Consider the following 13,539-nt stretch of genomic DNA (forward strand, 5'->3'; position numbering starts at 1 on the left):
TAAATATATAGCATGCTTTTTTTACGGTTTGCATCAGGTTCTAGGATTATATATGTGTGGAGTCCATGCTAAGTTGGCACATTCTAGAGAGCTAGAGGATGATCTAATGTGGTATGGATTCAAAAATTTTAAGGTAAAACTGTTGTAGAAAATCCAATTGGGTTAGAGGTTAACTTTAGCATAAAAAGGAAGGTCTAGCAAAAGCCAACTGAGTTGACCAAAGAAGATAGGAAGGCCACCTCATCTAAAGAGAAAAACTAAGGCAGGTCATCTACAGGATTTTCCTGGAGATCGAATTATATTGAATATACGTCATATAAAAAGATAAATAGAAGTAATTAATTGGTTAATTTAATATTTACTTAAGATAATTACAGTAGTAAATTAAGGCTTAAATTTGCATTTTCACATAAATAAACCCAAGGTAGGTTGATGTTGGTGATTGGGCCCCTGACATGTCCGAATATCGGACAGCCCTAGGATTTGCCCAATCCTAGATGGTCTCATAATCTAAAATCCTATTCATCTTGCCCTGACTGTAGATGAATTTCCTACTGAAGAGGCACGATAATTTATAGAAGAAACTGGTAGTTCCTGCCATTCTTGTATCTCATTTGCGAACACTACACGATAGTTTTTAGTGTTCCTGGATTTCAATCAAGATAATAGTTGCCTAGAAATGTGAGGAAAACACTAACGTTAGCAAGTTGCTGAAGGGGTATATATGTCCGTTGTAGGTCTGGAATCTTGCCTTTGGACGTATGCTACATGTGTCTCTTGCATACCTGCATTTGCATGTACGCATCATGTCGATCATATGGTCATAGCTATGCTAGAAACATTCCACCTACATTGGAAAGTGTACATTATAACCTTATCAGTAGACCCAACATTTACCATATTGTAGCAAATAGTAAAGTATAGTAAATGTGCAATATATTTATTTGCTAATATCCAAAACTTAAAATAAATAACATTGAGAAGATTGAGAAAAAAAAAGAGTTATCCATTAAAACATATTACACAAAAATACACGTTTATGGCAATGCGTTAATTTAGCCAAACATAATCATAATGTCACAAGTAATAACATATGCAAAAATAAATTTAAAATCTTATACATTAGACAATGAAATTGGTCAATGCAACAATCAATCATTTTCATCTCCCTTGTACACTATTGTCATACCTTCCCGAAACAACAAAAATCTATGGTAAGCTTCAAAAAGCAATAGAAATCTATGGTGAAATTGAATAGAAACCGCTTTTTCTTCAACTGCAATTCGATCTCCTACGCATATATTTTACTCAAAGTAATATTTTTTTTCTCTCAGACCAACAAAAACTCCCCTTCACTCAACTCATGAGAGATGTTCATCTGATAGTCGTCAATAAATAGGATAGAGAGAACACGAGTAGTTAAATGGAAAAAATCCTCTTTTCTTTAAAATTTCATTAAAGTGGCATTTGATAGTCTTAAATCCAAAAGAAGCTGCATATAAAGTTGTGTTTTTAAAATCCTCAGTTTAAACAAATTGAAGTATGCTACATATTAAAAACCATAAAGTTAAGACCAGATGGAAAGGTGGTCTGAGTGAAACAAACACAACCTTAGGTGTTTGAAACTTAAAAAAATAGGTAAAAGGCATTTTGATACACCCATTTGTCCTTTAATTCCTGTCAAGAACATTAGTAGAGGCAGTCCTTTGTGAATTATTTTGTTAGCCAAGCAACGATCTGTTATCTGTTAAAGGTGAAGTAGCGTTTCATAAAATGTTGAAACATTGAGCAGTAATTTGCAATTTGTTCTAATTAATGTGGGAACGTTGGTTTAGATGAAGACAGGTGAAGAGACCAACATGACAGCAAATCGTACATAAACTGTCGTTCTTTTGAGATATTGCATGACAAGCTATCCAGAACTTAAAAACTCAAGGAAACTCCCAAAAACACTGTGCCTTCTCAAACTTCTTTGGGGTGACCCATCAGGAGCTGACCCATTCTCGCCATGGCAGATTTCTCACAAAATTAAACGTTTAATTTTTTGCTTTGGCATTGAGAAATCAAGTCCGGCATGAGCTGTGCAACTCCACGTTTCGTTCTAGCAGTTAAAGAACTCAGCCCCCAGCCCCCACTGTCGACTATTCCCACCGAAAGAAGCCTAAGCATTGTCAAATGCTCTGGATGATCGAGATCAATAGCCATGCGTCTGTTGATTAAACTGTGAACCAAGACAAAGCTTCTAACTATAAATTATTCAAAGGCAACTTCCCACATCCACAACCCATAATCCCCCTGTTCCGCAAACAACAAAAGTGAAAATTTTGGTAAGCTCACCTTTGCTCTATATAAGACATTATCGTAAATTGACCAAAAGTAAGGTATAATATGAAGTCATGAACACAAGCATTATGCTCCATGCCATTCGACTCCCAAATAATATGAGCGTAAATATGCCACTAGGTTTACAATGCTTAAGAATGCATAAGACAAGTAATTATTCTTCCTTCTCGTTTGTATTCTAAAGAATTGTTATGCATAAATTGAAATGAAATAAAACAAGCAACTTGCAGTCTGATCTGTTATTTCTCCATTCTGTACTCAACTACCATCGGTGTATCTTTTCTAATCATGAAGGGCTTCAGCAATGACGTTATCAAAGAATTGCCCAGAGGTCTGATCCCAGAAAGCATAATAATTTATAGGTTTACAAGAGCTCGAATCCCCCACAAAGGGACTTTCACTGGCACAAAGCAGTGGCAGAGCCAAAAAAATTTGGCTGAGCAGCACTAAATACAGTAAATTAAAAAAAGAACTTGCCAAACATTTCTTTTAAGAGCTCAAATTGAAATATCCATGCCTAGACATTCAAAATAAAATATCAATACAAACGTAAAAGCCTGTCTCAAATAGACCAGAACCAGAATAGCATGTCTATATGACAGGTAAGCAGCATGGACTTTGGAGATACGTTTGCATTGGAAAGGGTAACGGAAGATAATGAAGGTACTAAATTTGTTCAATTCTGACTACTAGTTTTCATACGTGAAATAATCTGTCCTACTCACATTTGCCCAAATACATAAAATGAAGAAGGCTTCTATATGGTGTCTAAGTTATTCGCCAATTTACAATTACTATATCATGATAATATATGTATGGTGATATTTCTAGAATAGCATATTTTTCTTTTTTCAAAAAACTTCAGCTATCGTGAGCAAGACATTATATCCATCATATTGGTCATTTCCTATTGAACATTATCTGCTGCTTTTGGGCAGTACTTGTAATAGAAGCATAAGACATGATGAAAATTGAAATAGACAGGGCATGGCATAAGCTATGATGAAATATATAAGTTTTACATTAACCTTGATGAAATAGTAAGGAGGAAGGAGGCTGACAGAATATCAGAGAAAACTAATTACTGATGCTTAAGTTGAGATAATAGACAAAAAGGAATTTATTTAATTTATATTTGTGAAAACAGGGAAAAAATTTATCAACGTCAGCTTGCAAAATCTATTATGGTTCTTAACTACGAAAATTTTCAGATTTAATTGTATAATAAATTTAAGAGAGTGTCTTACTTGCCATGCTACTATGTTAGGAGGATTAAAGTATTTCTTCCATACATATAATTTTTAATAAAATGAACCATCGGTTGCCACCACAACTATGTTTAAAAAAATGTTAGAAATACAAGTGAATTTTTAAGCTCCTATATTTAACACACTTAATATCTCTTGAAAATAGATTAAAAGTTGTATTGAGTAATACCAATAACAAATCAGTAACCAGCCTCCTACAATCAACATATTTAAGCAAGTTTGGTACAAACTACAACGACATGCAACATATTCAGGTGATACAGTAGTCAGTATCCTTTACCCATTAAAACTACAATAGTCAGCTAATTATTTAAGCAAGTTTGTTACAAAGTTAAACAATAACCATATTTAGACACTTGATTCTACTATCTAGATAATTGAACGTCAAATTTTTTTAAATCCACACACCAAATCTCTACCAGCTTCAGTGGAAGGACGTCATACACGAAGGAAAGCATAACAAGACCAAACTTGCTAGTCATCTATGGTACCCAAATATTCAACTCCAGAATGGGCACAGAGCTAGTGGGAATTGGGTGAAGTTGTGAACCTACTAAAGTAGAGGAAATTCAGAACCCCCAAATGTAAATGCCCAAAACAAAATCCCCAAATCAAAATCAAAATGCACAAATCAAAACACCCAAACACAATAGCAAAACAGGCAAACCAACACGCAATCACAAGGAGGAGAGAGAGAGGGTTACCATTTTTTAACAACCATGGCCAATGGCTATTGAAACTGGCGATGGTGACCAAAAAGCACAAACGCTGGAAAAGGAACAAAACTGAAGACTGAAGAAGAAAAAGAAGACGAAGAGAGAGAGGGACTCACGCAGCAGGCGGCCGGTGGACAGTGAGACTCTCGGCAGATATGGGATGCTGGGAAGGCCCAGTCAGCGTGGCATTGCTTTCTGTAGGGAAGCACCACGAACGGCAGCAGCAGTAACATGAGGAGAGTTCATCATTCACCAGGATGAGACTCCAATCACATTCGCTGTATGAGACTATGGGGGCATTTTTACAGCCTACAATGCGCAGGCCAGGGTATAGTGAGGACATCCCATGCAAGTAGACCCTGGTACAGCTTCATATGTAAAAGGATTTGAGCGCCCACACAAGCACACACATGGTTCTGCTCCTGGCACAAAGTGCATTTTACTATCAGCATGAACAATATAAGACGAGTGTTAACTGAAAGGACACCTTTTCTTGAACCACTAAAGCCAATACAAGTATCCTGGTAAGCAATCTTGCACTGAAGAAGGAAGTGGTCAGGCCTAGTTCCAATAAGGAATAACTTTTTCCAATAAGGATGGCCAGGCTCGGCTACACCCTATATTCTCAATGTCCGCCCTCTTCTCTTTTATTGCACATATAATATAGAGTGGTCCATGGCCCTGATAATATATCAGATGCTCAGCATTGACCTGGTTTTAATTAAAAGATGATTTTCAGACCGTTTGAAATTCAAGGATCAAAATAATTGACCTTAGGGATGAATTGGTCAATCATGAAATAAACACTTTTAAGCCACATCTGAGAGAAGTAGTATAAGATGTGAAAGCAGGGAAACAAGTATGAGAAAATGCTATGAAATGGGAAGCAAGTTATGCTCATAAAAGGCTACATAAGCGAAAAAAACATAAACGAAGAATGACCAAAATCAGAGACAAGATGAAAAAAATTATGAAGCAAGATAGTACCATCACGCATGCAAGTGCAACATTGATTCTGTATACATATATATGTGTGTGCTTGTGTGTCAGTGTGTCCATGCATGTGTTTTATATGTGTGTGTTTGAGGGTGATAGAGAGAGAGAGAGCAAGAGAGAGAGAGAGAGAGAGAGAGAGAGAGAGAGAGAGAGAGAGAGAGAGAGAAAAGACTAAGGAAATAAAACATACAAACCAATGAGAAAAATAAAATAACTGAAAATTGAATCAATTGAGAAGTGGTTTGTCATTACATAGAAAACCGGATTCTCAGAAATGTCTAAAAGCTTCTCCCAAACTTCCACCTCTTTGATGGGGGCATCAAATTTCCTGCTTCTAGAGTATTCTTTCTGAACAGATAGCTTCCACCTTAGATAGAGGGTTCTTGTAAGTGTGCTTTAAGATAAACCTATCCACTTAAAACTCATTTCACGACAAAAGAATCATACTCATACGAAATTTCTATTACATTGAACAATTCCTTTCCTCATACAACAGATACATTGAACAATTTCCTTTCCTTATACAACAGAAACTAAGTACCAGCTCTATAGAGAAGTATAACACAAGTAAGCTGCAGTAGTTTATGTCATCTATAGAGTCAATCATGTATAATGAAATAATTTGTAAGAACAGCAACATTCACTTTTTCTTTTTACCTGCAGATAGCACGAAAATGGGGCATATAAAGAATAATGTACACCTGCTGCAGAAATCTGACACTTGGGACATTCATTCTCTGCTAACACTGATGTTGTACTATATTCCAACTTAAGGATTCCTTTTCCTCCTATGTACATCTGAGCTCTTTTTTTTTTTTCTTTTGCGGGTCTTTGACCAGCATTAATTGATTCAGGAGACTTCTCCTTTGGTTGTGGTTGGATATGACAAACACAATAAGGAAGAATTAACCATATCAAAATGGTAAGCTAGTCCGCTTCTCTGTAAGCATTTATATCATACACAAAAGTACCTCAGCTTTTGGTTTCATGTTCAGTATTTTACAAATTTTGCCTTGCGAATAGCCGCTCTAAGCTTCCTTCTTTCTTTCCATAAGCCTGTAATATGAAGTCCAAGCAGAACAGCACGATGAGTGGCACTAAGGACCTTTATGCCGTTCTTTAAACATATTAGCAAGAGCTTGTATGCACTGCGATAGTTTTTTGCTTTGCAAAGACCATGCAGTAAAGATGTATATGTGAACGGATCTTTAATCTCCATCTCATTGAAAAGATTGGTAGCAATATCTACACGACCAGCATTGCAAAAACCAAGAACCAAAGAATTTCTAGCTACCAAGCTTGAGTGGAATCCCTTCATTTCCATGTAGTGGAAGTGTTTACTGGCAGCTTCTACATTCCCTGCCTTGCATAGGCCATCAATCAATATGCTGTGAGTGTATTCATCAGTTTTTAGACCCCTTTCTTCCATTTCATTCAACAACTGGAATGCAATATCTAAGTTTCCTTCTCTACAATAATTATTAATGATAGCATTATATGAAACAACATCCATTGCAATTCCCTTGCTCATCATCTGCTCAATGAAAGCATTAGCCTCTGCTGTCTTCCCCAGTCTAGATAATGCACTTATCACGGTGGTATACACAAAGATATCAGTTGAATAGCCTTTGGATTTTATTTCGGAGAAAAGTTGCAGACCTTGTTCGATTTTCCCTGATTTAAAACAGCAGTTCATGACGGTAGTGTATGTTATGGCATTGGGAATATAACCCGATTGCCCAAGCTCCTTCAGGAGCTTCCTTGCTTCAGCCAATCTCCCTGCCTTACAGAGACCATCGATTAATATGTTATAAGTAACTATCTCTGAAAAGCCAAGCCCCTCCAATTTCCTGAATAGTTTAACAGCACTACCAGTATTGCCAGTCTTGCAGAGGCCATTGATGATAATATTGTATGTAGTTGAGGAAGGACAGAGTTGCCTGCTGGCCATATCAAGGAATATACTGTATGCTGTCTCTGGCTTTCCAGTTCTGAAGAAACAGTGGATCAAGTTATTATAAGTCCAATTATCTGGTGAGATCCCAGCTTGCAACATTTCTTCAAATAGATCCAGAGATCGATTAAATGAGCCACCTCGAGAAGCACCAACAATTAAAGTATTGTAGGTAATAGTATCTGGCATTATTCCTGCTTCTTTCATTTTATTGAGTATAGGATATGCTGCATCCAGCCCAATGAGACGACAGTATGCAGATATCAAGGTGTTGTACGTAACCACATCTGGCAAATAACCAAGTTGTATCCCATCAATTAAAAGAGCCTCTGCTTTTTCCAGGTTTTTAGCTTTGCAGAAAGAGGCTATAGTGATATTCAGAAAGCGTGTGGACAAAATTGAAGCCATTGTGTATGGCCAGACCAATCAAAATATGCAGGAAATCAGCAACTGAATAACAAGCAGCCTGCAAAGTAAACAAGTAACAAAGACCGCCATCAATGCCATTGAAGTTTATGTTCTTTAAAAAGGATTACGGGCATCTCTATGAAACGATGATTATGTATACAACAGACATGCATTCAAAATTGGAAAAAAAACTGAAATTGGTCTGAAGACTTTGAACATTGTGAAATAGTTAGCTATCAAGTTATATAACTATTTAGTTTATATAATTTCAAAGTTTCAAATCACATTGTTATTTGCTATTCAGAAAAGATTTTATTTTATTGGCACAATTGTGCTTTTTCCTTTCTCACATCATTTTCAAACTTCCCAAATTTACACCCAAGAAAGAAACAACAGAATAGAAGGCCACAAAAACTGGATCAATATTAGTTGATAGTAGTGTCACAAATAGCATTCTCGGGTTTTTATTGGCGAGATTTTTCTAGGGTTTTTATCAGCAAATTTGTTTTTTTTTGGGAAAAACTCAACAAAATTTAAAAAATAAAAAAATTAGGTGTAAATGAAATGGATGAGAAACTAATAGGAAAACATAAATAGAACTATGTAACAGTGATAATAGGACTGTTTTAATGATAGTAAAAATAATTTATTTTAAGTTTATGTTTGAATCCATGATAATATCAATGCTGAAAAATAGAAAAATGAAAAAATCGTGAAAAAATCGCGATAATATCGCAATAAATATTTTTCCCATTTTTTTAAAATAGCGCGATTTTTTCCTTTTTTGCGTCATTATTATTTTTTACGTTAATATCACAATATTTTATAAAATATCACGATATCTGAGACACTGGTTGATAGATATCAGTATTTTAGATCATTAAATTTATCCTTAAACACCTCACATCACAATATAGGCTTGAATTACATATTTAACGTTCAAAATAAATTCTCTTAGGGCCAGTTTTGGTAGCAGATAAAGAAAGTTTGCTCCAAAACCTAATCAAAGAAACCTCAAAAACTTAATTCAAAACCACCTCAGTGGGTGATAGCAAACAACCTAGCTCCAAACTTGGCTTTCCAACTCCTTTTCTGTTTACATAACAAATAAACCTAGTTTTGCACTAGCTTATACGAATTGTCTTTTAAAATGAGATAGAGGTAGCAAAGTAAGTAGGGCCTAGCCGTCTAGGAGTTGAACTAGTTAACTGTTATACTGTCGATCATCAATCAAGCACACTTTAAGAACATTGAAATACTCAACAAGGACTTAGTACCAAAATTACTCTCTCTCTTTACATACACAAGCACACACACACACACACACACACATATATATATACTACTAATGAGAGTTTTATACATATAAAACTTGTGAAGTTACCCACCTTTGTGTAGGAATTTTTATGCCTAATGGAGTGGGACCCAGTTGGACACTCAAGAATGTCATGAAGGGTACTTCTATTCATATTGCACAAACCTGCCCATCCAAAGATGGGAAACTTCAAAAAGTTTCACACATATAGAACCCTCATTAGTAGCATGTAATCAATAATTGATTGCCCAACATTTAGTCCACTTAATGATGTTAAAAGTTCTCTCAAAAACCTAACTACATAGTACATAGACAGGATCACCAAAGATGTAGCAATAAAAGAACTCATGGTTTTTATATGTCTAGATTGGATTTTATGAGTTAAAGCTAAGATTGTTAATTTTGAAAGCCTACATAACATGAGATTTTCTTTTCCTTTTCTGTGAGTCCTATATTTGGAAACTCCACATCTACCTATACAATTGAATTTGTCAAAGATTGGCAACAGATCCATAGATGGCTGAATTGACGGATATTGTGTGTGTTTGTGAAACGTATGAAAATATATTAATATAAAAAAAATTATGAAAATCCAATATTTAGTTTGAATGTTATGAAGTTGAGAAACTTCTGTGTGTTGGTTTCACAAATGGACTCATACATCTGACTTTTGATGATATTATCTAATCCAATAAATTTCAACACTTTGCACCCATTTATATGGTTGAATTTGTGGAAAACAGCACATATAGTGCTTGTGGGTCATGAGATACAGAAGGAACATAAAAGTGGGACTCTGGGAGACATGGTTAATTACCCTCTAGTGTGAGGTCCACCTTTTCCGGTTGCCTGAAATTATTTATGGCTTAGTTGTCGAAATTTCCATTAATCAGCTAACTATTAATTTGACTTGGCTATAGACTAACATGTCTCTGAAACCAACTACTAATTGATGAGACTAGTAATTAGCCAATTAATCAGCCTAGTTGTTGGTCAGGTGACTAATCCTGATGTATAAACATATATGTGTATCCTTTGTATAGATAATATATATTTCTATATTTATCTCCATGTAAGTGTATGTATTTGTTTATTAGTCAACGCCAGTCCTAGTTAGTCTTTTTAGGGTCACTAATAACCCATATCTGACTTCCCATTTTGACAACTTAGGCTTCGGGTGAATCCAATCATATGGATAAGCTCAAGGCATCCACAATTATAGGGTAGAAAAACAAAATGCAACGCCCAATTTATAAGTTAGATTTATAGAATAAATTTATACGATAATCTTAGATTTGTTCACTCATAAAACCCCATCTAGCTATTGGATGTTTTTTTCTTTTTCTTTTCAATAATATAGACCTTTTCTTTTCAATAATATAATTTTGGACATTTTGAAGACATACTCTTAGATTCATCGAAAACAACATCAACTGCATTCCGTCGCTAAAAATTCGTGGCCAAGCAATTAGCCATCGCAAATGTTCTTTTTGTGACAGTTTTTAGCAACACAAAATAAAAATAACCATCTGGCCATGGAGATAGCTGGTGATTTTAATTCGTCTATATGTGTGTGTGTGTGTGTGTGTGTGTGTGTGTGTGTGTGTAAGGATATAAATACAGTTAAAATATTCTACACTGTTACAGTATAATAATTAAAGGCCCATTTGATCACCCTACAAGATTTATAATTCTGGAATAGCTGCAAGAAGAAAGCGCCAACTTCCAGATTGGGCATTTGTTTGGACGCCCAGAATGTTAATAAAAGGAATTGTTTTAAGCTTGCGGCAACAGAAAAAATAGTAAATGGAATAGAAACCTTACCATTGATATGCAAACCGTTGGCACTGCCTTGTGTTCTTGCCTTCCAAACTCCCTGGCTTAGAAAATCCAATGGTTGATATTACTATACAAGGTGGCCAGAACTCCATGTCAATAGAACATGGAAGCCAATGCCCATGTAGCCTGTTCATCAGCGTTAGGAACTTCACCAGGCTACAAAGGTCAGTTTAGATTCATAGTGAATACGACAAGAAATCCATGATATTTCATTCTTCCAGTCAACCATTTGGATCACAAGGGCTAGCGTAAAAGTTAAAACCAAGTTTAGTAGAATAAAAACAATCTGCTTGTAACTACATCAACCAAATTCACTAAGCTGCTCAATAAAGTTGATTGTAGATTAACAAGTTCGAAAGTTATCTGCCAACCTCATTGCAGAATATTCAATCACCAATGAAGCCATATGTCAGATTCAAGGTATGTCTAGCTATGAACTTGTTACTATGAGCATATTATGTAAGGACGTATTTACCACGGAGATCAAACTAGCTTGCAATTTGATGAATGCCAAAGGGAGAAATATTCATGAAATTACCATAGAGATGAAATTAGCTTGCAATTTGATGCATGGAAAAGGGAGAAATATTCATATTTCAATACCTTCCATAGTATACGAAGGTAAAAGAGTTGCAATTCTATTGGATATTGACATCAAAACCAGTGGATGATATAAACTAAAAATTGCAGTAACTAGGGCTCCCTTATTTCTTTGTCAGCAACTTACTTCATGTTCATTTGAAAATCAATTCAGTGTTGTCCATTTCAATTCAGTTGTTATGCCTCAACATGTTATGAACATGGTTCATTTGAATTGACCATCACAGAAAAAACATATATATTTAGCATTATGTAAAATTCAAACTGTCGACTACCTATTTCATATTTTACATGACAAAAAACAGCCACAGATCAATACAAATTACAAACAAGCACTTCCAAGTTTGGTTTTTGTTCAAAATGATCATATTTCTACTCTTCAGTCGAAATTTCAGATGACCAGGAAAGCAAGTAGATAAAAGAACATCAAAAGATAAATTGATTTCAGCACGATTTGAAGGGAAGCAACAGAGACCAGGTACAGAAGAGTTCCCGAAACACTAAAATCAGATTTTCTAGCTTCAGGCAACTCAATCTACATCAATAATTTGAACTCTGTATAACACACACAGACAAACAAGTAACAAAAACTAAAAAATCAATAACTTGAGTTATAAATAACACACATCTCCAAATAAGTAGCCAAGGTGAAAAAAAAAAAAGAGGCAGGGGAGCTGCCGAAGCAGCCCCCTCTCCCTCCACAGACACGGGCCGCTCAGGCAGCCCGTCTCTCGCTTTCAGTTCAGAGAGAGAGAGAGAGAGAGAGATGACAAAAAAAAAAAAGATAAAGCATGGCTTCAGAGGCTGCAGGCCTCTGTACTGCGAAGGAAGAGTATAAGAGAGGGAGAGGGAGACAGAGAGAGATGAATGGTAAATAATGAAAAAAAGAGAACGTACCTATGTGTAAAACGGTACCGCTCCAGTGACGACGGCTCCAGCAATGGGGAGTTCACAGGAATGGATCTCCAGCAAGATGGCAAGCGCTGGCGGCTGTATGGGTTGAGTGTACGAGAAATGGGCGAGCGACTGGGTCGCTACCGCCGGCGAGTCGGGGAAATAGAGAGAAGGCGCAGAGCAGGGGGCAGGAAACTGTGACCGGCGAAGCCCTATGCGGGCAGAAAAAACTTCTGTCCTGGAAATAAAGTCGCACCTCATGGGAGCCGACTCTTTTTCCGGAACGTGAGCCCGAAATCTTCGTTCTTTCTCCGGGGTCCCTTCGATGGCAAAGGGAAAATTTAATAATTTTTTTATGGGAATAATTTAGTGGAATAGGGAGAAAGTGAATTGTCTTTTTCTTTTAAAATTCAGTTTGTATTCGATGGGCGGATGAATTTTTCCACATATTTTTTTTCTGCTGATTGATGGGTCTGCATAATAAACATGGAAAAATAAAACCACATTTGCCATTTCGAATTAGTGGAATTCTATTGTATTATTGGAATACTATTTCCACCATACACCAAAAAAAGAACTCCACGAGAACTCAGACTAGCGACGTTTTCGGTCGGTAGTGGTATAAATTATATTCTAAAATTAAACTCACACGTAAATATGTGTGACTTTTAATGCCGACGTTATCGTACATTATGTTCGCCCCTCTTCACACCTTCGGAATTATGCTATTGAGCAGCAGACTGATAGCCCTTGCCCCTTCTTTTTTTTTCTCCTTTATCAACTAAGTAGGCAACTAAACATTTCTCTCACAGCACAGGTACGAAAATCTCTCTTCCATGTCTCTCACACCCATCCACTATGTGACTTGAGTGCAGGGTGTGGGTGCCGGTGCTGGTGCCAGTGCGGGTGCCGGCATGACACATCTCAAAAAATTTAGGTGTGGCGGTACGACGACAGTATTTTATTATTATTATTATTATTATTATATTATAATAATAATAATATGTATATAATATATATGACAAAAAATTGTCTATAAACCACAAAATTATTAAATAACAAGATCAAAATTGCAAATCCCAATTGGCTAATCATGATATCAGACGTGAAATGGAAGTTCACATCTAGCAATGAATGCCCATAAATAAGTTTAAAGAGTTATCCGCTATTCTAAAGTCAGGAACAATTGAACAAAAAAAAACAACC

At 36.0% G+C, this 13,539-nt stretch overlaps 1 protein-coding gene across 5 annotated transcripts; it reads right to left on the reverse strand.

Moving 5' to 3' along the window:
* Positions 1 to 1,747: 1,747 nt before the first annotated feature.
* On the reverse strand, positions 1,748 to 12,637 carry LOC116248255 (putative pentatricopeptide repeat-containing protein At4g17915). Of its 5 annotated transcripts, none has more exons than XM_031620937.2 (5): positions 12,337 to 12,637; positions 10,825 to 10,985; positions 5,981 to 7,743; positions 4,444 to 5,038; positions 1,748 to 2,295 (listed from the first exon to the last, which is right to left on the reverse strand). In XM_031620937.2, the coding sequence occupies exon 3, from the start codon at positions 7,683 to 7,685 to the stop codon at positions 6,315 to 6,317; it is 1,371 nt and encodes a 456-aa protein (XP_031476797.1). In that variant the 5' UTR covers positions 7,686 to 7,743; positions 10,825 to 10,985; positions 12,337 to 12,637; the 3' UTR covers positions 1,748 to 2,295; positions 4,444 to 5,038; positions 5,981 to 6,314. The 5 variants fall into 5 exon arrangements, with proteins under 5 accessions (XP_031476797.1, XP_031476795.1, XP_031476801.1 ...); XM_031620935.2 differs by having other exon boundaries at positions 10,825 to 10,995; XM_031620941.2 differs by having other exon boundaries at positions 4,444 to 4,743; positions 10,825 to 11,082.
* Between the last annotated feature and the right edge of the window lie 902 nt (positions 12,638 to 13,539).

This window comes from Nymphaea colorata, chromosome 2 (genome assembly GCF_008831285.2).
Source record: "Nymphaea colorata isolate Beijing-Zhang1983 chromosome 2, ASM883128v2, whole genome shotgun sequence".
Lineage (NCBI taxonomy): Eukaryota > Viridiplantae > Streptophyta > Magnoliopsida > Nymphaeales > Nymphaeaceae > Nymphaea > Nymphaea colorata.

Bases quoted from the DNA above. Each gene is read 5' to 3' on its own strand.
- LOC116248255 (XM_031620937.2), bottom strand. From the start codon at position 7,685: ATGGCTTCAATTTTGTCCACACGCTTTCTGAATATCACTATAGCCTCT.